Source organism: Halichoeres trimaculatus, unplaced genomic scaffold (genome assembly GCF_033239565.1).
Source record: "Halichoeres trimaculatus isolate MK-OKI-2021-1 unplaced genomic scaffold, fHalTri1.1 fHalTri1_scaffold_10, whole genome shotgun sequence".
NCBI classification, from domain to species: domain Eukaryota; kingdom Metazoa; phylum Chordata; class Actinopteri; order Labriformes; family Labridae; genus Halichoeres; species Halichoeres trimaculatus.
This window is the reverse complement of record NW_027437187.1, coordinates 11,991,449-12,016,124: the sequence shown is the minus strand read 5'-3', so window position 1 is coordinate 12,016,124 and position 24,676 is coordinate 11,991,449. Positions and strand designations below refer to the sequence as shown.

The following is a 24,676-nucleotide window of genomic DNA, read 5'->3' as shown; positions in this document are numbered from 1 at the left end:
GTAAACGAGCTTCGCTGTTTTCTAAACATTGTGAACTCAGAGCTCGTGGCGCCACTCACAGTGACGCGGAAGAGCAGGGCGGTATCAGCGGTGGCTCATTTACATATGAAGGTCACGCCCACTAAATCAGAGCGTTCTGAACAGAGGGGCTATGAGAATCTGGAAACAATGCTGCTGTGCTTGATTCATTGGCTTTTTGAACCAAAACATGTTACTACCATTTCATTAAGACATCAAGACCTTTAATCGACAAATCCAGAGACCATGTGACATTTCTTTCAGTTTATTAACCTGAGTGTGGACATAGACACAACTTTATAAAATCAATAGCAACATATTTAGTACAAAGATGCACAGTAATACACGTTATCGTCAAAGAACACAGTTCAGCACTGCATAAAAAGTACATTAAAAACATGTCCAAACATTGGCTTTCAGAACATAAACAGCATCATATAAATATACATTCGATAAATATATGCATATCAGACTCTTCTCTTCAGCTCCACTGTCTAAATCTCTGACTAACAACCTCCACAGACACTTTTTGTGCCATGTAACACTGTGGTCCTTTTCAATAGAATCTCATTAAAATATTTACAAAATCTGATAAATACATAATCTCAAATAAAAAATCATGCCTTTGTGATCATCAGCATCGGTTTGTAAACAGTGAGCAGATACTGGCAACATGCAGGATGGACCAAAGTTAAGAGTAATAAATGTTGGCAAAATCTAGCAAATGGTCCCTCATTTAACAGCCAAATGAGTTCACACAGCATCCAATGTATAGATCTGTGTTAGTGCTACAGCTGCCACTCCGGCCTCATCTGATTCTACCCTCCTGAATCAAATAAGCATAGCGGAGCATTAAAACCTCCCTCTTAAACTACTGGCATTAAGACTAAAATATTAAAACCTCCCACCGCACAGCAGAGCAGGAGTGAGAACACAGTACACTGTCGAGGCTCGATCTGTGAGCTCACCACACGAGAGCACGAAAAAGCAAACAGCCATCATCTGATCCGCTACCTGGAAAGGATCTGAATGACAACAGAAGGTTGTTCAACCACTGAAATAGGTCAGCTCAGAGAGGGACTTTACACCAAGGACTTGTTTATACCACGTGGTATCACGACACACATGCAGAAGCAGAAAAATGTACATCCTCATAGATCCTGTGAGAGGTTTGTAAAAGAAGGCCAATGTTTTAAATGCATATTATAATATCTGAAAACACCTTCTTTCACTTAAGACATCAGACGTCTTTAACACCTAATCATCATACATCTGTGTTCTGGAGATTTAAGAAACACAACGAGCCCTCTGCTGCATTCACACTGGATACTGATCACAAATTCTTAAACCAGAAACAGCCTGGCAGAGATAATGGCAGGGATGTCTTTAGAGGGTGTTTTGTTTGTCTAAAACTTATTGTTGTTAACATCAAGTTTAATATCAATAAGAAGAAACTTTTATTTGATCAGTGGCACAGCGAGCAAGCTGTCTCCGTCTGTGTGTCTCACTCTGAAGCTGAGTTTCTGGGAGGTAGATTCCTCTGTTTGAAGTACTGGGTGACCTGCTGAGGCAGCTCTGCAAGGACGGACTTAGCCAGAGTCTCCTTGGGTGCCTGAGAGAGACAGAGAATGAGACAGCACATGAGCATGGACAAACACAGAGGAGCTGAAATGAAGAACACAAACATTAAAATCCTGAAATGACGGCTGTGATCTCTGGGTCATAATCACAGTAACTCTGCCAGTCTATACTCAAAGCACTGCACGCCCAGTGTACAAACATCAAACTGACTACACTGTAAACCCGGATAAGTTGAGTTTACTTGAAAAATGCTTGTGAACCGGTTACCTTGAAAAAAAAAACAAAAAAAAAACTGAGTAATGAAAAAAGTTAATTTAACTCAACATCTTAAGTAGTTACAAATACTGTGGAAATTCATTCTACTTAATGTCTTAAATCAAATAAACCTGATGCTTATTTGTTACAAATTAAAATATTATGTAATGTTAAAATAAATTGCATATCACTGTAAAACATAATAAGTTGACCTAACTCAAAACTGAAAGATGTGATATCAGTAAATTTGCCGTATGAATTAAGTAAATGTAATAATAAAAACTTGAAGCAGATTTAAAAAAACTAAATTAAATAACATTTTAAAGTACAGCTGGGTCTTATATCCACAGTGTTCCCTCCTCACTCATGGTTACAAACTCGCAACAAAAATCATAACTTTCAAAACTTCAGTAACGGTGAGTGAGGAGGGAAGGCAGTAGATATGAGACCCTGCTGTAGAAACATTGTTCTTCAGGAGGCACAGGTTGTTTGAGCCCCACGGCACTGACTGGTGGTCTGTGCTCCATGGCACAGAGTCTTGTACCTACTGACTTTTGCAGTGTCTGCCTAATGGTCACTACATATTTCTAAATGAAAGCTTTGACTGGACTATCATGCTTCTTTAGTAAATTTTAAAATTAAGTGTAAAAAGGTACATTTATTTATATATATTTGGCACAGTCAGTCCACACCACATGAAGCATGGACAGCTGATCGATGCCACAAGGAGGACAGACATCTGGTCCATGCTGTGATGCACAGACAAACAGTCTGTATAATGTGGAGCACAGAGAACCTGTGCCACTGCTGCATGCCTAGAAGTTCAGCAGGGTCTCATATCAATTGCGTCCCCTCCTCACTCATGGTTACAAAACACAGTCACAAACAAATAATTTTAAGTTGGGCTTATTTAAACAGTAACAACAGTTAAATCCACTCAGAAATCATCATTTTCAACTCAGAAAACTCAGACATTTGAGTAAACTGAATTTACTAACAGATTTTAAGTTTTCATAGCTTAATCCAATTGAGTAATTTGAACTTTGGAGTTTACAGTGTAATGCTCATGAGAGGGTACTGTTATCTGTGCAACTATAGTATCTGGGAGTGTTGTAGCTTTGAACTTAGCCTCACAAGCAATAAAACTCCAGGGTTTTGCTTCAACAGGGGCATGGCTGACCTGACTGACAGGTGTGCACCCTGTAGCCGTCTGTATAGACATTAGACTAAAGGCCCGCCTCTTTACCTTGACCTGACTTGAACAAGGTTAGGTTGAATTCAGCATTTCTAATGTCACACCAGCAACGAAAGGCTTCAAAACTCTGTATCAAAAACAAATGGGTGACATCACGGACACAATGTTAATTCATTAAACAAGGTTTTTTGTGCATGTTGAATCTTGATTTGATTTTGTATTTATCAGGTAATGATGAAGCTCATTACTATCATTATCATACTTCATTTTTGTCTTATTAATTCCGTATTTAACAATGTTTTTATCATGTTTGGCACTGAGGCTGCTCAGGGAGATGATCTGTTGTGTTGCACAGTGACAGAAGAAGACTTGAAACTTCAATCTCAATTCTTATTTGAATTATAGAAGCTCTGCTTCTGCCCCATGTACTGAGGTTGTTTTCTGTGAAACATTTTCATCTTCATCTAGGTCACTCCTATTCTCTTTTTATACTTGAAAACTACACATTGACCTCTGTGAGTTCTGTTTCTTTGTAAAGAAAATACTCTGCAATACTCCGTAAACTCTGCTGTACTGGGAATCCAAGGCGCTCAATAGATTTCATTCAAGGACCTTCAATGTGTGAGTTCAAATTAAATTAAGGTTTGTTATTTCTTCTTTTGATGTCTCTCATTGACTTTACAGTTTCATTTGACAGACGCTTTTTAACAGCACTTTTTATTCAAAGCTTTAAAAAAAGGGTTATAAACCTTGTTTCTCTGTCCCATTCTGTGTTTGGTCCAGGCTTACATAAATAAATCTGACTTAAAAAAAACTAGTTGATTTTGAAGACTTGATGTGTTTAGGATAAATCACTTGGTAGATTTAGAGTGTCTCATTTAAAAAAAAAAACACTTTTTGGAGCTTTAACCTGTAAACAAAGCATATCATTTCAGGTCCCTATCATTATTTTGTTTCTTCTCTGTCTCCCTCTCAGCGTTGTTTCTCACTCTTCCTCAATCTTTTCTGTTGCTGTCTCATACCCTCACATCAACAAACTGGAAAGAAGCCAGCAGGCACTGTCTGTTCCTCCTACTACAAAGGAAGACAGCTCGCCCACCACCAAGCCTTATACACACACACACACACACACACATACACACAAACATAAAAATACAAAAGCGAGTGACCGTCTCTGTTGCCCACAATTCGCCCGCAATTTGCACCAACTAATTAGCTGATGTGCCCACCTGTGGCACACATGGATAAATACTCATTCTTTCTCTTTTTAGACATGAATTGTGTGTGTGTGCTTATCAACACAGGGCACAACACACTTTTTAGAGTCTCTGTCACGTCTGAGATAAGCAGGCAGCTTTCCTCATCGAGCAAACACTGTATGTGAGTAGAAAGTGTGTGAGCTAAAATGTACGAACCAACAAGCTGTCGTTAGGAAACACGTTCTCACTCAGTGTGACACATTATTAGGTAAAGCCTCCCTGGAAGAACTGAGAAGGAGTCAAAGCAACACAGCTGATCACAGCCGCCAGCTGAAACTTTAGTTTAAGGAGAAACTTCACAGATGATGACGGAGAGATTTCATACTTCACCAAAACCCTGTTTGGTTTTAAAATGTGGGAGAACTGTGAGCCTGTTAGTCAAAGGAAACTAAACAGCAGCAGCAGACTGATTTAACACACGTCTACAGATCAGACACATCGATCAGGAAAGTCTATTCACCAGAATATTCCACCAAAGTTTAAACCAGAGTACTGCTCTTCATTTCCTCTTTTGCAGCCACTTGCTTTAGTTTCCAAACTTTTTCTTTTTAAACCACAAATACGAGACTTGCACTGGTGTGTGGAGAGAAATTTGAAAGAAAACCTGGTTTGGTTGATGATCTCTCTATTAGCAAAGGAATCCTATGAACTAGTTTGTACTGGCTCCTTTCACTGGTTTGACTTTGTTAGTTGAACTTTTAGTTGGTAACTTATGAAGATTTAATCAAAATGAATTTCTAAATATCATGTTAAGTTTTTTTGGAAGATGCTATGAGGAGGTTCTGTTTTAATTGCACTCTCTCGCCACTTTCTGGCATGGAGTCTCCACACACTGACGTAAATTACTTTTAGTGAGGTGTGTGTTTGTTTTGGAATTAAATGGAGATGGGATCAAAACAAATTTTCTTAGTTTAAGACAACTTTTTACTGGTTACAATGCACTGAGGTAAGGGACTTATCAGTACAGTTACGTAGTGATATGGTCTGAAACGTAACTTTAAGCAAACTTTATAACAGCTTTAGCCCGAGCTAATGGCTAATTGGCCTCTAGCTCAGGCTGTATCACTCCCTGTTTAGCTTTCTTCTGCTCTTCTGTCCTTTTCCTGTCTGACAGTTTGGCTCCAGTGTCCACCATCACTACAAAATTAGTCACAGAATAATGTATTAGCAGAGAGAAACACAGATCTGTTTTATCTCTTCTCACTCCTAAACTACGTCAGCTGGCGTGATGTTGTCATAGAGACCTAGACATGCCGTCAATCTAGTCCTGGTTGACCTGTCCTGGAAGCTAAGAAGTAGTCATTTAAAACCACCTGCAATATTGGCACTGATAATCTCATTTTAAAGTGTGGATTAAGATCAGGCATATACGTAGAACGGAGACTTTTTCAAGACCACTTTCAAACTTCTCACAGCCCCTTGAACTTGATTCTACTGGAACAACATCTGCAACTGGAATTCAAACCAACATGCCGTGATATTTCTTTTGATGCCTCTTACTTAAGTTGCCTTTGTGCATAAAATAAACATACCTCGCCTTAACCTCAAACATGGGGAAACAAAGGGCATTAAAACAAACTTGTGGCCTAGGACTTGGTTGTGCACCCCATGAACAATGACCCATGCTAGGCCCATGAGGTTGGCCTAGCTTCAAGTCCAACCTGCTGGTACCTGGTAGTCCCTTTCCCTCTGAAGTTCTGCTTCTCTTGAACAAGTATAAGATTGAAGGACAGCAGTACTACTCCCAGTAGACTGAAGTATTTTGCCTTCTTATGTTCTTCTTGTGTGCTTTTTTGAAATCCAGTAAACTATGTCTGCTGTGTTTTTCAAGGGGGCGCTCTTAAATAATTCAGCATTCAACAGCTTGACACAAATACTTACATTACGGAAATCCCTGAAAGGAACAAACTGCACAATATCTCGAACAGCCTCCTCCCCAGAGTTGGACCTCAAGACGCTGGCGTCTCCATCTAAGAACTCCATGGCTGCAAAGTCAGCGTTGCCCACTCCAATGATGATGATGGACATGGGTAGTTTAGACGCCTGAACGATGGCATCACGTGTCTCATCCATATCGCTGATGACGCCGTCCGTTATAATAAGGAGAGTGAAGTACTGCTGCAGAGGGGAGGGAGGAGGAGAAAAGCAAAGAGCACAAAAAAGAATTTCATTTCAATTTTCATAATGTAACTGATAAAATACACATCCCTTCGCAAGTCTCTTTAAAGGAATTGTTACTGGGGAAAAAGCGAAAAGCATGGTGGTTTTGTTTTTCATAAAGGTAAGCCCAGTGACACAATGTTTTATGCAGATTAACAGAAAAATAAATAAATAAAACATTTCATAAAGTCTAAAAGCATCAGTAAAGAGGAGACAGGAAGCACATCAAGAAAAACAGAGAGCCACATAACTTATTGTTTGTCAGAGAAAAACAGAAAACAGAATGAAAGCTTTTCTGGGCTCCATTCATACGTCTGAGCACACCATCTGCTCTGGGAAAATGAGGAAGGACAAAAAGTCAAGAGAAAACAAGGGAAAGATAAAAACAGATAAAGAAGGGATGAAAATGAGACATTTGAAATAAAATCAGACCGTAGAGGGGTGAAGACCTCCTGTATGACTGCAAGACTCTGAAAATGTAATGCTTTATTGTTTATCCTGTTTGTTTTCTTTTTTCTTTTTTTTTATTTCTTTTATTTAAACAAGTGGGTAACAGCATCCCAATACAAAGCACAGCTGAGCAACATCTTTGTACAAACACAAATATGACAAATTTGGCAACAAATTTGGTCCAATAAAATTACACTTTCAAGGATTCTAAAGAAACATTGTTCCGGGCACTAACCTCTGCATTAACAAGCTGCATTACAAAAACTCAGAAAGTTGTACCATATTACTGCCAATATCAAAATGAAAAAAATGATTTTCTCTAGTTCCAGAAAAAAACATGACCTCCCTAAGCCATTGGGAAAAAAACAGACTCCTAGGAGAGTTCCAGTGTAGCAATATGGTACGTCGTGCTATAAGAGATGTAAATGCAATTATTTGTTTCTGCTTAGCAGATAAAACATTTAGCAGTGTTTCAGTGGGGACACCAAAGATAGCTACATGAAAACATGGTTGTAAATTAAAATCAAGCACTGTAGACATAGTTCTGAAGTATCCATTCCAATAGTCATGCTGCTTTGGACATAAAAAAGAACATATGACTGAGATTACAGGGAGTGTTATGGCATCTGCTACAAATGTCTGGAACCTGTGAATATATAACTAAAAGTCTGGATTTGGAAAGATGGGCTCTGTGCAGTACTTGAAGTTGTATGAGGCTAAGCCTAGCACACGTCGTGGTGGATTGAACTCTGTCAATGGCAGCTTCCCAGCATCCCACACCTATCACTGTTCCCAGCTCCCGTTCCCACTTAGCTTTAGCTTTAATAGTTTCGCTATCTGTGAATGAGACAAGACAGTTATAAATTTTGGAAATTGATGCTTTTTGGAGTAGGTTGAAAGAAAGCACATTGGTCCACTGAGGTTTAATGATTGTTTTCTTAACATGCAGACTCATTCTTTACTTGACTTTACTCACACTACTTTTGCTCTGTGAATGAAAGATCCCTTTTTCAAATTCTTTACTGTTTCTGAATCCGAATGAGGTGTTTGTTTCCTGAGATTTTCATCATGTATTTATATGTAAAAGTGTGAGATTGTGTGTCTAATCTTCAATGAGGTATTTTCATTCATTGTCTTGTTGTGAACCAGGGAACAAACTAGTAAATAAGAATGTTAAACCTAGGATTTGGTTCACTATCTTTGTCAATTAACTCACACAATGAATAGGGCACCATGTCCTGAGGCTATGCTGCTGTGGTTACTGTACTCTCCAGTCATTTACACTCCTTTTCCCTCTTCAGCTGTTCCACCTGTCAAAGGCAAAAAAATCTCTCCAAATACCTTGAATTTAAAGAATAAAAATAAATGTTTTGAAAAATTGAAACAGAAAAAGAGGAAATGTCTGCACTGGGATGATGTGAGGTTTCTCACAGACAGAGACATAGGCTGAAATAACAACCAAGAATCACACTACGACCATAAACATGCTTCTAGGTACAAACAAGCTTATCCAATGACAAGAACAGACCTAAACTGACTTTACTCAGAGCAGGAGCACACTTCCTCATTACACACACACACACACACTCACACACACACGCACACACAAAGGGAGGGCTCTGAAGCCTGTCTCTTTAATGTGCTAACAGCAGCGCTCATTAGAAAATCATTATCACACAGACAGACAGGGTCGCTCTCACACTGGGGCCTGCACATACTGCACTTGCCCACAGCATGTTTGTGTGTGTGTGTATGTGTTTTTGTGTGTTTGTGTGTGTGTGGTCTTTTACACAGTCACTCAGTCTGCAGTCACAGGTTCTCTCATTATCTGAGGAACAGGCACACTGAGGCAGAGGATCATCTGATTCTTACAGCCTACAACCTCACCGCCCACTTCTCACACACACACACACACACACACACACACACACACACACACACACACACACACACACACACACACACACACACACACACACACACACACACACACACACACACACATACACACACACACACACACCATTCTAATGGTAGCGTTGTATGTGGTCCACACTTGTGCTGTAGCTGTCACATCTGATTGTCTGTGACTCCTCCCTGTGTTTCACCCCTCTTTGAACCTAGTGTGACACAGAACAGGACCAGGGTCTACAATCATTCCCCTTCAGAAACAAAAGAATTCAGGAGCAGAATGCACTGATGAATATAATCCTTTTGTGTAGTTTGTTCATGTTTTTGTTCTCCGCAGGGTGACAGGGCGCAATTAGGGACAAAAAGCATCGTGGGAGCATAATGATACCCAGCTAATGCACTCTCCAGATTTTGGCAGGCGTTATACCGCTGTATAAAAGTCTAAAACATGTACCATTTTCTGAAATGTTGTACATCGTAAGCATTGATTGGTTATTCATATGGACAGTTCACGTCCACCTCCTCTCAGCCCTGGAGCCAAAACATGGCCTTGATGCTGGGGACACAGTGTGGAGCCAAGGCATGTGCTGAAGCCATCTGGCTTTTAGAGCTGCAGTCACTTCCTATGCTAACTGAAATACACATTTCACCTGGAGATAAAACATCAAAAGTCCCTCATGCTGGTAGAGTCCACAACAAGTCTTCTCTCAATCAGACGGTTTGGGTTTTGGTCCTAGGTCGACATACCTTGGTGCCTTTGGAAAAGACTCATGACCTCAAATGGCCCTGGGGGTTGAGTCAGAGGCAGTCTCTGTGATCAGTGTAGGAATGTGAAATTAAATCTCAAAGTGCTTTAAGTTGTTAGAAAACGAGAGGAATCTCTTTATAAACACTACATAATCTATTTACCATTTATGTTAAAGAGAGGGTGCTGTACTTTGTAAGGCCTCATACTTTCCCCTCTGACCACATAGGAGCTTTACATGATTTACGGGTAAAAAAATACCAATTTGTCTCAGACTTGTGTTTAAGAAAATTTCATTTCAGCCTATGTCTGAGAAGCTTTATTTCAGCTGTTGTCACTTTAAGACTTCCCTCCTCACAAACCCCCTTGCCTCTGATTGGTCAGCACTCTTGGAGCCTGCTGGGAGGGTAGCTATGGGCAGACTTTGAAGTTTAAGGCCCTCCCTTTTAACATATCATAAACCAGTTAAGAGATCCTTATGGGATGACATCATATCAGCATGTCTAATGAAGATCTTGCAAAGATCTTTTGCTATTTTTAGAAATGACCGTGAGTTTGTTTACAGACAGATTCAGGGATTTCTACAACATATGAACGTGAAGCAGTTTGAAAATCTGTACATGCTTCATATGAACACCCAGTATTATTACTTTATATCTATGTTTAAAATATTTTAAAGCAGAAAACCTACTATTTACACAAGTATGGATTCTCAGTAATCAGGCTAATAGCTCAGTGTGAGTATGCTAACAGATTTCAGGTCAGAGAGAAAACATGCAGCTTAGGATTTTGGAAACGTCAGTGTTTTTCAGGTGCTTGCTCAGGTTTTGAACAAAGTCTTTTTCAACTTGATGATGGGAGCAGTGGAAAAGTCAAACAACCAAAAGTTGGCTCTAATGGGAACATTAGGTCAAGTTAGTTAAGAGTGTTCCTGTTAAATAAACGAATGCAAGCTTTAAGAAAAAGCTTCACTAATCCCACCCCATCCCTAAAGCTTCATCATTTTCTAAGTGAGTGGATGAAAACAAGAGAAGGAAAGCCACAGATAATGTGATAATGAGGATGCTTCTCTGATGTGAAGTTGAGCCTGAAGATGTGTGAAGCGCCTGGTTAGTGTCTCAGCTGGCTGAAGAATTAGTGTGAGGTGGAAGAAATCTTCACTCAGTGGCTCAACCTTCCCACTGACACTGTGGTAAACATGCCAGGAGTGTGGGCCAATGGATGCACACACTTGTTTGTCTCGTCAGACATCGAGCCGCTAAACATAGTAAATAAACTATGAGTATACACTGCACTGACAGTCATTCACTACAGACGGCCTTTCATCAGAGACGTGTCTGTATCTTCTTCTTTGTTTGCCCTCAAAATGATAATGAAGACATGATCACACCTTTATCTTTGGGAAATGTGACCAAAGAGTGGAAGAGTACATGGGCAACTGTGGCAAAAAGGGAAATGTCCCAAAGGGTGTTATTACAGCCCTCACCACGTTAGTCTAGACAGCAGAGAGAGCAGGAATGTTAACAGAAACAGCTCATCTGAGTGAGAATTTACAGAAGTAATCTCCTTAAACTGATAAAAAAATATGGCACCATGAAGCTGATAGAGAAGATAAAAAAAGTAAGTCATGAATCAGGAGTTTAAAGAAGAGGAGATGTCAAGGGAATCAATCAAATCTAAAGGTTTTTCATAGCAAAGAGATAAAGACAGATACTAAATTAATCCAAAGGGAAATTCATGCATCCAGTGTCTCAATTTCTAATGAGGTACATCAGTCATATATAACAACATCCACTGCTCCACCCACCACCATATATTTATGATTAACTCTGACAGTAATTAAAATGAATCCCTGAGAAAGTAACATCAAACATGAGCAGAATTTACATCAAACCAGAGCAAACAGTGAAAAGCACTGGGCTTCTGAGGGAAGCTGTTTGAAGGTACTGCAAATTAAAACATCAGGCAGATAAACAGACTCAGTGAAAACCTTTAGGTGCAAATGTGCATTGTGTAAACAATACAAATGCTGAACAGTTTGGAGTCTCTTTGGTTGTAATCTTTGTGTCATGATGGAAAAAATCCATCTTCAAATAGATGATGTCAGCCCTGCAGGCAGTAAAGTTTAGCACCAGGACTCCACATCTAGAGAGCCTTGAATTTGTTGTATTTGAAATTTATCCATTTTATCCAATTTATCCAATTTTTCTGGTCCTGACACTGATACAGATACCTGGACTTTGGGTATTGACCGATACAGTGGCAGCTGCTGGTCAGTCAATGAGGGGAAGCTCATTTTTTCCGGCCTACATCATAAATTTGTTTATTTATTTAAATGTAAATTCTACCCTCCGTTCCTTTTCAAGAAAATGATCTGTGACCCTGTTGTACAACCAGGTGTTTTTCTCCAGGGATTTTACCAGTGTTCTCACAACGCTGGTCGTTATTAAGAGAGGTAAACTCGCTGGGGATTGATAAAGCCTCTGTATCAGTCCAGAGCAACAGACTGTACAACTCAGAAGATGCTCTGGTGGAGGGTTATACTTCAAGATTGCTGACTGGCTCATTTCACTGTCAATCAAAAAGGGATTCAGCCTCAGACAGATCATCCAATCATCATGCACAAGCCCAGCGTCCAGGCCAGCCCACTGCCTCATAGACCCCCAGAGATGCTGAGGGTCCGATGGGCGGGACAAAGCACAGAGTTTATCCAATGACCGTCCAGTTTCCACAGTGGAACAACCCACTCTACGCTTCCCCGCTGAAGTCAGTGGACGCTGAGCATCCGACTGTGTTAAAGCTCTGAGACGCTGCGGGGATGAATGAGAAGATGGTGGAGCCAGTTACCTGTGATAGGTAGCTGATTCTGAACCAAAGATGAAGGAATTCTAGCGCATATTTTGTCAGCAGCACATATCACCATGTTTTTGGGGGAAACTGTGTTGCTGTACTTTGCATTCTTAAAGCAATCACCACTGAACAGATACCGATCCTGATCCAATACCAGTGTTAAGTTATAACCTGCATTCTCTACTGTGGGATAAGACTGGTAATGTTTTGAGTAAAAGACAAAAATGAGTACATATGGAATTCATGAGATTGATATTTATTTAAACTATGAGCTTTTAAACGTTAAACAGCAGTTAGGTTAAAAAAAATGCTTCCGAATTTACAGAAATGACTGTTTGGTTGTAAAATTTTTTACCTCCTAAACTTAATCATAGTTTAGCCTTAGTGTCAAGTTTGGAGTGATCCTTTCTCACTGCGACCTGACCCAGCTTTGAGGGGCTGGAACGGCGCGGATACCTGATACTGGGACCAGATTGGTACATTCCTAGTTATTATTATTCTTCTGCTTTTAAAGCTTTTAAAATTAGCATATATTTCTCATAAACAATAGAATTTTTCAGTTTCACTGTTCAGTTTGCCGTCTTGGCACCAATTTCAATTAAATATAGACTTTAAATGAGTGGTTTTCAGCCCTGTGATTGACTGGTAACCAGCTCAGGGTGAGCCCCGCCTCTTACCCAATGAAAGCTCGGATAGGCTCTAGCCAACCGCGACCTTGGATAAGTGGTGCAGAAAATGAATGAATGAATGAATGAGTGGTTTCCAGGCACACCTTCTCTGGGGGCGCTAAAGAGTTCCAGGGGAGGTCCAAAGTACTGTTGCCAACTTAATGACTTTAATGCTATATTTTATGACTTTTCAGGTCCCTCTAGCTACTCTTTAATAGTGACAAATATGGCAACTTTTCTGGAGTTTGGAAACTGACGTTAAAGTACTCCGCTGCAGTGGGTATTGCTGTGGGCTTATGTTTGTGTGTGAACATCTAGCATGCTAACTCTTATGCAAGTATGCTTGTAAATGAAGATGGCCTTATAAAAGTTGTCCTGGATTTACAGATAAAGGTTGTATTGAAGAATGTAAAACATAATCTTCTTCAGAAACAAAGGACAAAGAAATTAAATCTGATTTTACAACTGCACAAGCAGATCTTATGTCTTTTATATAGTACAGGCCTTTTGCAAAGTCTTTTTTATGTTTAAGGGGGACACAGTAAGACAATGATAAATCATGGTTAGATCACATGCATTTTGGAATAATGTGTAAACTAGTTTGGCAGGCTAAGGAAAATTCAGAGCATAAAGCTAATTTCATACTTATCAAAACTGCACCCCTTTATTTTTTCAGGGTCTGTGGACACTAGTGCCGTTATATTTTGAGCTGGCAGTGTCCACATGCTTTATTTTACAATACTTCTTATAGGCTATCACTGATACAAGACACTTCCACTTTTCTTTATTAACCATGAGTTTGCTTTGAAATGTACGGTAAGCTTCATATTTGCTTTAATTCACTAAGATCTATAAACAAAAAGTGACATGATTGTGAAAAATAGTGTCATAGCAGAAGCAGAAGCTCCAGACCTGTAGAACAGAGAGCGGTTAGCTTCTCATGTGTACAGAGCCTCAGCCTTTTGTGTTGATAAAGAGGTTTGCTTACATTAAATCAGGAGCCCCCTTCTTGGCTTTGATTGGTCGATGATGGGGAAATTACTTTGAAAAGCCCAACTGAGGTTAATAAGTTGGACCTTTTTCCAACTTAAAAGCAAAGTCAGTGCAGTGACATAAAACAGCAAATGCCAACTCATGAGATAAATTGACATCTGGATAAGCAAACATTCCTGTCTGTATTTCATTAGCTCAGTTAAAGATGATGTGTGACACAGAAATGTGGATAAGAAGGTCAGCTGTCACTTACCGCAGCTTTCTCTTGCTGAAGGGCCTGGGCAGCAAAACGTGCTACATGATTGATGATGGGAGCAAAGTTTGTTGGGCCGTAGAAACGAATGTGGGGAAGACAGGCAGAGTAGGCCTGGGCGATACCCTCCACACCTGTGCAGAAAAAAAACACAGTATTAATATCCGAACGAAACCTTCCTTCAGCATTTCTAATTTACGCATAATCCACCAACAGGTGCAGACATGTTTTTGTTTGTCAGGGTTTCATTCCCAAACACTGCCTCCTAGTCACCTGCATGACATTTTGTATTTTTCACTGTAACTGGAGTATTAATACCGCAACCTAACCCTAACCCTGCAGATGTTATTGCACCGCCAAAAGTGTTTTATAATGTGTGATATGTCATTGTGAATGGCCATGAACGAAACATCTGGGTTACCTCACAACCTCCATAAATAAAGCCTCGCAGTTTGGTTTTTCTTTCTGGTATGTGTTCAGTCATGGTCACGTTCGGCATCAGAGCACAAAAGTCAGAAGTCACAGTATGAACACATGAAATTGTGAAGCTAAAGATGAATTTTGAAGTTTTAGGCTGCAAGATGAAACCATCACATGAAGGAAAAGTTTATCCAGCTCAAAACTGCACGACATTCCTGCTGTTAAGAAAAAATGTTGGCGAGAAATGGCAGATAGATAAATAATACAATTCATAACATGACGTTTTAGTTTACAGTCTTGCCTCAGTGTCAAAACCAGCTTTTTTTAAAATTCTAAGGTCCCATATTATGCAAAATTCACTTTAGACTGGTTTTGTAACAGTAATATGCGTCCCCAGCCTGTCTACGAACACCCCCAAAATGAGAAAATTCTATTGTCTCCTTCTCTTCTTGCTCCAGACAAAGTTTGCTTTCAGGACATGTGTGCTCAAACACGCAGAGCTGAGATCTACCCTGCATGACGTCATGATCCTAAAAAAGTAACTCCTCCAGGCCCGCCCCTTGTACTGCCCCTTCTGTGCAGCGCGCTTTTCACCTTGGCTGCTCGGCTGCTCCAGTAGAATAAACATGGCGAAGGTACGAGCAAAGCACGGCGGTTGCTCTGTTGTTGGCTGCACAAAAGAGCACAGAAGTCTTTTTTAAACTCCATCATCTGAGGTTTTGAAGACACAGTGGATTAATTTCATTTTTGATGGAGATGCACCCACAACAACCCCTAAAATGTTATACGTGTGTGCTCACCATTTCACTTCGGATTGCTTTCTCAACGAGGGCCAGTACAAAGCAGGATTCACCAAGAACCTGAAGCTGAAGCATGGATCTGTAACTGTCTGTGACCCAGCTACATACGTGGAAGCTGTAAGTTTTACTAATTTATGTTGCTTTACCATATGCTCTACCAAGCACTATAGCCTGATCAATGTGGTTTTAGCATGGCAGCTAACGTAAAGTACGGTTCGTAACTTAGTTTCCTTACACTACGTTAACACACATGAGTAAATGATATCAGGGGACATTACAGAGAAGATAAACGGACATATATTTCACTTGAAGCTAGCTTTATATACATAATGTTATCTTTTGTTTGGACGGATGTGACTACTTGTTGTGGTAGCCGCCCGGCGGAGCTAATGTTGTGCTACAGGGTAGCGAACACACTCTCAGATGTTATTATGGACGCTAAGACCACAGTCACCACTAATGTGTGTGTTACTGCTGCAGTTTAGTTTGCATGATAGATGTCCCTCATGGTACCGTCTGGAAAAACTAACAGTTCAGGCTGCGCGTAGTTCTTTCTGCTTGGTATGGTCATATAACTCGAGTTAGCACCAAGCTGCTAATGTTAGCTTTGTTTACCTGATGGTAACTGCAGCAGCATATCAAGACACATAATATTTGAGACTAACCACTCAGAAACGCCCTGCTGCAGCCGTAGAGTTTGGATTTCTTCAGGCGCCTCTCCTTATGGGTCAGACTCTGGATCAAACTGGCATGACTGAACCATGGCGCTTCTATGAGCCATATCTACACGCTGTGTAAACACCTCAGCATGGTTACCAGAGCGACAGCCACACCCTTGTCCAAAGAAGTTGTGAAGGAGGTGTGGACAGGGCAGCTCATTATCATTTAAAGCTACACCCACAGAAACAGCTTGTTCTCAGGAGCGCTCAGGAGAGGGTATTTACAGAGTGGCTGAAGTCCAGGAAATAACTGGAATTTGAGGCAAAAAAAACTTTAAATTGACTGTCCTGGGACCTCTGAGACATATTTGAACTTGTTGAAAAGTTGCATAATATGGGACCTTTAATACAAAGCTTTTTTTTTCTGTGCTATCTCAATAAAAAAGACAGACCTAAAAAAGTCATTAAACCTAAGTAAATAGGTTTTATGATTTGCTGTTTGTCATTCACAGTTATTTGTTATTCTTTCCTAAAGTTGCTCACAGAGGTGGTGAGAGTGCAGACTCTTTCTAAAAGGGTTTAATTTAAAAGTTACAGGAACACTTTGTGACTGCAGCTCTCTGATTCCAATTTGATGTTTAGCTAAAATGTTTTATCTGAGCAGCACAGGAGGTTGCGTTGGCCTTTCTAAAATAAGTGAGCTGTAATCTGTCTGATGTAGCTGTTAGAGAAGCAATTCATCTGCTCACCCTAAAATGAAGGTCATGTGTGGAGGCAGATGTTTGAATAACGACAAGCTGTTCGTGTATTTCAAAGAAGCATACAGAAGTTCATCGGGTCTTCATCTGCAGGATAAACACTGTTATTAAACATAACCTCCTGCCTCTGTCAGGCTGAAACATGTGTTGTACTGAATCACCAATCATCACAGTTGTGCTCTCAGCAGGTCATGCTCAAGTCTTTTGCATTTGTCCACAAACACATGTTCATCCTACACGTAACATGATCTGATGGTGCATCAAATAGATCTGAGTGCTGAGTGTTTGAATGAAGTGCCCCCTCTGACAGGTGCAGTAAAAATCAACAACAACATCAACAAACTGATGAGACTGATGAGAATGTGTTTTTCAAATTAAATCAAATAACTGAAACCATTTTTGTTATTTTGTTGAGATTTGTCATTCCAATGATGCCAAGAAAAAGTCCAGAGATGAATCAGCTGGTTCATAATTCACCCTGATGGGACATGGTTTGGCACACGTCTTGTAGAAATCCCTCTGATTGGTTTGATAATTCTCACAAAACAAAGCCAATACACTGACGGCACAAGAGACAAATAATCAAGAGATCAGCAGAGTCCTTATGTTGGTATCCCGTTTCTGGGTATCCATCAAAAAGCTGTTGTGATAGATCAGTCTCAGCCAAAGTGGTCCACTGACTGACTGACTGACACAGACCACAGCTCCACCACCCATGCTGCTACAGTCCATGAATATATAACACACTCCATCGAATACACACTTTATCTTTAACTCTTTGCTATCATGACCTTAATAAATGGTGAATGAACTCTTTATGAAGCACGTTCTCCAGTCTCCAGACCATTGAAAGGGCGTTTACACCGTCAGTCACAACATACTCATTCACTGATGGCAGAGGCTGCTCTGTAAAGCACCATTAGTATTAACTAATCTAGACATGCTGACCGATTTCCTTACTTTTGGGGGATCGGTCATCAGAGATCGGTCATTCTTATATACCTCGGGGAAGGTCTGACAGCCAGCCATTATTGCTTTTTGCTCTGAGGCCTAAAACTCAGGACACTTTATTGTTTTTTTTTAATAAAAAAAAAAGGATTTTATTGTTTCACATGCATTGTTCAATGTTTTTCAATAAAATAAGATTGGAACATTGAAGGTATATGCTGTCAGTTATAAAAAATAAAAAGTAAAAATCAGTATCATACCAAATCGGTATTGGCAGGTCAGGCTTTTTAAAGTTCTGTGATCGACCAGAAAATTGTGATCGGTGCACCCTTAAAGTAATCCCATCACAAATTGCAGAGATGGGGGAAAGCTTGGGGATCAGTTTGTTGCCTTAGGACACTTCAGCATGTGGACAATGGGACCTGGGACTGAACTTAACTCTGACATTGTGAGACAGACTGAGCCACAGCTGCCCCTTGGTCAGGAACATTTGGCATTTAACTTCAATCATATCAATCAATCATAAAGGTGATTTATTTATGAGAAATTATAGGGTCTAAAATATAACTACATATAAACAACTGTTTTTTATATCCTGTGCTCAAGCTGCCAGTCAAGGCTCAGCAGAATTGTACAGTAGGAACACAGTAAGTGTTGCTGCCGTCACATGATCTGCTGATGCCACGTCTTTCTTTAAAGTGTGCTTCAATCTTTTAAAAATGAAGATTTCCCTGTGTTGTCAAACATAATCGCAGTCTCAAATCTTGTTCATAAGAGACGTACTTTTTTCTCTCCCCTTGTCTTGGGATAGTAAGCAGTGGTGTCAATCTTTTGCAGTAGCAAGAGAAATGCAGTCACATTTTACCACACGTCTGACAGAATCACCAGATTATTCTGTATATAGACTATCTTAGACTCTGAAGAAGTTTCTGTGTGAATGCTATAAAGTTTCCTACGGAAACATTAGCTTGGGAATATTGGAAATTTTCAGGGTTTTGTTCCCATCAAGCTGAATGGACTAGGTTAGCATTTCAACATATAGAAACCTGACTTTTTATTATTTTCATAAAATAATCCTGTGAAATTTTAACTCAGATTAAAAAAAAAGTTATATCTATTCATTTTATTTAATATTTTCTTTCAATTTGTATGAGGTTTTTAAAATGATCTTGGTTGAAACAACATAATTGAATTCAAATTCAACTGTGTACCGTGAATATTTTTGCCTATACTTATGACAGCCAGACTTAGTTAGGGAAATTAATCTATAATGACATTTAAAAATACTGCAATGGACATGTTTGCTTATGATAAACCGATATATATATATATATATATATATATATATATATATATATATATATATATATATATATATATATATATATATATGACCATGTAAATGTAGTTAATATAAATTCCCTTAAGTTATCTTAAATTTCCAAAAGTTCCCATTAATAGTTTCCAACTAGGAAAATACCTAGAATTATGCAACTTTTGGTGTGTCCTCTAAAATGCCTTTTGTGCTGTATACTGTCTGATCACAGTTTAATGTCATATCTGGAGCATTTCCGGTCTCCAGATCAAACCAGTTTTATACTATCAGGGTATGGAGTTGAGATATTAACCTCTATGGCTGTTGGTGTATTTTGAAATCCCTATCAGCTCTGTATTTAATGCTTCTGTGACACTGAAAATGATGTGCCACAGATTTAGTTAAACTAGGCTATCTTCATAGTATAACAAAAAGCTCATCTATGATACAATCTTTCCTGTAAGCACAATATCTGAGTATTGCAAATCTCTGAGTATAGATTATCAACAGTTTTTTCAGCTGATGTTATTATTCATGAAATAAAGTTATAAATATAAACCAAGTCAGTATATGAGGAAGGCAGTGTGAGGTGGGCTCAGCTGGTTAGTTAAATCATGTCTGCTTGGATTAATGAAAAAGCTGACATCTTACCAGGCTTTATGAGTTATTTTTAGCAGCACTTTAACTACTTACATTCAGTCCAAGTACTGGTGTAAAAAGATTTTTTTCCTTATTAGTATGCATTCATGTTGGCAAATGGGTGTGAAGAAAAAAACATGCAGTATTCTGGGGAAAGGTTCAGTGAAAATATGATATTATGTATCTTTGCTGTAAAAGTCTAGTCTCTTTGTATCTTTGTGTAAAAAATCCCAAACTAAAGCCTAGAATTCAAGCGCCCCTATTCCCCAAAAACAAATCTAAAAAACAGTGTCAACCCCTGAAAATTATATTTCAAAATGTTGTCAGACCATCTGTGAGTGCTGCACAGTAACTCACCAAAACAGAAAGGGTTAGTGGGGTTAAAGTTGATGGCAAATTCATGCGACACCTGAGGAGACAGAACAACACGGGTGGTTAAATCTGTGTTTCTCATGCACTATGACTTAAAAATGTTCAGAAATATTGTCCATTTCTCCAGCACCTTCTCCCTCCCACCCCCTCCCTCTCTCCTTCTCTGTGTACAGCTCTCTCTCCTTTGTCCTTTTCATCAGCTCAGCGCCATGGCAACACAGATGGGTTGACAGTTGCATAATCATGTGAATATGCATGTACAATGCTTACAGTTTTATCTTTGTGTGCATGTTTCTGTGTGAAAAATACATGTTTAAAAGAGGAGTGTTTACACTGTTATTCTGCAGCCCCTCACCCTCTCTTTTATACACATACACACACACACAGACACACACACCCTCAAGCCAATAACAACATCTCCAGCATAAAACACACACACCTTCCAGTCCGGTGGGAGTTGGGCTCCAAATCCCAGGGCAGGAAACATTTTGTCACTGAGGAGGAAACCATGACAACAGATTGGAACGTTAGTTAACCGTTTTTTTTTTTCCTCATAAGAATTCGACAAGCTGGATTCAGACATTAGAGGAAATCTTGTTATCTTTTGTTACAAAGAAACATCGAAGACAGCCACAGAAAACAAACAGAGAGTGAGAAGAAAATAATTCTGAAAATGGGTAGTTTCTTTTTCTGATACCAGGGCGCAGAAAATATGACAAATGATGAAAGATGCAAGAGAATAAAAACAGATCTATGTATTTTTAGTGGTCTATGTTGTGTTTTTATTGAACATTTGCAGAAACACCTTAAGACCGACTCATTAGGTCCCTGGTCTCATTCCTGGTATCACACCATGTGATCTTAGACCCAAAAGAATCTCACAACAAAAGCTAACCTTGCTTGTGGGATTACATGGTTTATAACCCTCTCCAATAATTCTTGTTACCCTCAAACATTTTAAAATGACTATCCTCAAAGTTCATAAGCCTGAGGGGTAAGACTGTTGCAACAACCAGTAAGAGGGTTGATGGGGGATACGCACGTATCATAGTCCTGGATGATTTGTCCCACAGCTAGAATAGCAGCTAGATACTCGTTGCTTCCCAGTGGGTTGATGTAGTGAAGGGAGGACGGCTCTCGAGGGTTCCCATTGGATGCTGTGAAGTCAATGCCAACCTAAAGAAACAGAGAAGACTCTGATTAGAGCTGCATTTAGAAACCTACATGGTTGTTAGAGAGGTGTGTTGCAAACTATAACTCTCATCTTACTGTTGTGGTAATCCAGAGCAGGATTGATTAGATACATATGGAGATAATCATGTGAGTGCTATTTGTGGCTGACGAGGAATGCACTTCAATCCCCTGTTACTATCCTTATCGTACAATCACAAACACTTCACAGTGGCGAATATATCTGATGGGCTTAAAAGCAAAAAAGGTATCAGGGCTAAAAATTGCCAGATCTACAATAAAGTACCAAGAACTGTTTCCAACCCTTGTTACATCAATGCTGGTATTTAACTTTAAAAGAAAAATGATAATCTTTCTTTATTGGAGCAGTAAACCTTTATAACACAACACACAACAGCCTAATCTACTCAAAATCTGTAGCTTTACTTCATGATAACTGACTGAAAGTAGTTTATTGCCTATTCTTGGACATTTCAGTGTTTGTCTGATGACATTTTAAAAAGCAAAGCAGCACAGCCCAGATGAAAAAAACAATAGAAATATTTGCCTTCAAGCTGCACAAAGAAATATTATTAGGGAGAGTGACCACAGGGTGACACAAGAATGACAGAGAATGGACAAATCTGAAAAAATGAAAGAAAAAAAAAACAGTGTTGAAGCACGAAACTCACAAGGGACAGATTTAGAGACACACAGCTGAACATGATATGAGATTCAAAGAGACAAGCCTCTCCTCAGGCACTGAATGGTGGCTCGTGCGCTGGCAAGAACCTCACCAAGAGACTCCAACTCCCTCCTATCAGCTTAAAGACGCTCTGAGAAAACATCTCTTTAGTTATTTGACAAAAAACGGTTGTGGGAAAACGTGGAGAATCAGCAGGTAAGAGAAAAGATTGTGCAAATAAACGTAACATCGAAAAATGTGACAGGGCTGAGTACAAAGAGCAGAGAGGGCAGCAGGTGTGATGGACACAGAGATGCAGGGTGACATAAATAGGGTGCTGTAAGCTGTTTCCTATCTGCATAACAATGCATGTTATTCTTTAAGCAGCTTATGTATTACAAATACTATCACAGCAAACTGCTTTAACTGCTATAAACACAACCAAAGGGATTTCTATCTTTTTAAATCTGGTTAGGACAAAATGCAAAAAGATTGATGACAAAGAGAGAGATAACCACTAAAACAGAAGTTATCAGCAGTTTCTTCGCTATTTAATCCTACCTTGACAAAACATTTCTCCACAGAGTTAAAAACACTTTAAACACACTGATCCATATTCTCTTGTGATCATGTGATCACTAACGAAAGATAAGCCACCACTACCAACTCTACCAATTACTCCTTTTTTCCTTTTTTTTTCAGTTTAGTGTCACATCTGTGGTGTAAAAACATCCCAAATGTGCTGTTATTTAGTCATAAAATCTCTCAGTGTAACACAAAGAAGCAGTGGTGCAGGATCTGACAGCACGACCAGCAGGAATCAGTCAAAGTGGTGAGACTGTGTTAATACATCCAAGCGGGGGCTGAACTGTGCTTCAGAGTAACACCATGCATTCTTTGCAACCCGTGCCCTCATGATTTTGTTGGATGTAAATCTGGATGAAGTAAAACTGATTCTGTCTACGCGTTGGTATAGTTAAGGATATTTTCATCATGTTTATGTGCGTGTGCTGTAATGATGGTGGAACTTGGTTTCAGGCCTGACCTGCAGCTGCAGTGTGTGAGAGGTTATTGACATTTTCACCTTTAATCTGCGAATGGATGCTACTTGTTGGTTCAGATCAATCAAATAAATTCAAAATGTGGCATGAGGAATGACTCACAAGAGGGCTCCATCTTTAACAGCTGACAGTTTTTGCAAAAAACACAACACACAATGCATTTAATTCTATTATAAGTCACTGCTCATAACAGTTACATCTTCTCGTAGGTAAATTATTGTATGATGTAAATACCATTAATAAAACTTATATTTCTATAATGGATGCAGTACCCACACAATTTCTACAGAGTGTGCTTTTAATACTTTTTAATCTGCTTTTCAAGTACTTTATCTGGGTTTCCTCATCACTTAAATCACATTTCTGTTAAGGATATTATCCCACTAAAAATAACTTCCTCACACATTATCAGCTTCCGGAGATTTGTGCTCTTACTTTGAAAAGAGAAGGGATTTACCTCTGACCTGAAATGACCATCTACTATTGAACACTATTGGTTTGTGAAAATAACAACAGTTGAAACAGTCTAAAAAAAACTAAAACTAAGGGGTGATGTCTTCTTCGAGTGTGGTTCCCATTAGGGAAAAATTCAAAGTGATGGTTATGAAATTAAATGACATCTCATCTGATTTTCCACTGCTTATTCGGGTCTGGGTCGCAGGGGGTAGCAGTGCTATCAGCGAAGACCAATGGCTCCTGTCCCCGGCCACTTCCACCAGCAGCTCTGAGAGGGTACCAAGGTGTTCCCAGGCCAGTCAAGAGATATAATCTCTCCACCTTATCCTGGGTCTATCCTAGTTGGACATGCCCGAAAACACCTCTCCAGGGAGGCGTCCAGGAGGCATCCTCACCAGATGCCTGACCCACCTCATCTGGCTCCTCTCGATGTGGAGGCGCACCAGCTCTACTCCAAGCCTCTCCTGGATGTCCGAGCTACAAACCATATCTCCAAGGCTGAGCCCTTTTGGTCACTACAGCTCGTGGCCATAGGTGAGGGTTGGAACGTAGATTGACCGGTAAATTGAGAGCCTTGCCTTCTGACTCAACTCTCTGTTCACCACAACTGACCGGTATAGTGTCCGCATCACTGCCGACGCCGCCCCAATTTGTCTATCAGTCTCTTGCTCCATTTTCTTCACTCCTCCACTTGGGGCAAAGACTCTCTCTGGACCAGGAGTGGCAGTCCACCCTTTACCAACTGAAAACCATGGCCTCAGACTTAGAGGTGCTGATCTTTATCCCAGCTGCTTCACACTCAGCTGCAAACTGCCCCAGTGTGAGCTGGAGGTTATCACATCCACATCATACGCAAAAAGCAGAAATGGGATCCTGAGTCCCCCGAACCTGACTCCCTCCGTCACTTGACTGTGCCTAGAAATCCTGCCTATAAAAGTAATCAACAGAATCAGAGACAAAGGGCAGCCCTGATGGAGTTCAACCTTGACTGGGAACGAGTTTGTCTAACTGTTGGAAATATGGACCAAGCTCTCACTCCAGAAATACAGAGACTG

At 39.8% G+C, this 24,676-nt stretch overlaps 1 protein-coding gene across 1 annotated transcript in view; it reads right to left on the bottom strand.

Moving 5' to 3' along the window:
- Positions 1–267: 267 nt before the first annotated feature.
- Positions 268–24,676, bottom strand: part of cpne2 (copine II) — a 61,665-nt gene continuing 37,256 nt past the window's right edge. The window contains exons 11-16 of the mRNA XM_074677335.1: positions 21,292–21,425; positions 20,689–20,743; positions 20,235–20,286; positions 14,339–14,472; positions 6,190–6,426; positions 268–1,630 (exon numbers count right to left, since the gene is read on the bottom strand). Coding sequence (XP_074533436.1) covers positions 1,523–1,630; positions 6,190–6,426; positions 14,339–14,472; positions 20,235–20,286; positions 20,689–20,743; positions 21,292–21,425 — 720 coding nt within the window. The 3' untranslated portion in view covers positions 268–1,522. The remainder of the gene's footprint in view (positions 1,631–6,189; positions 6,427–14,338; positions 14,473–20,234; positions 20,287–20,688; positions 20,744–21,291; positions 21,426–24,676) is intronic.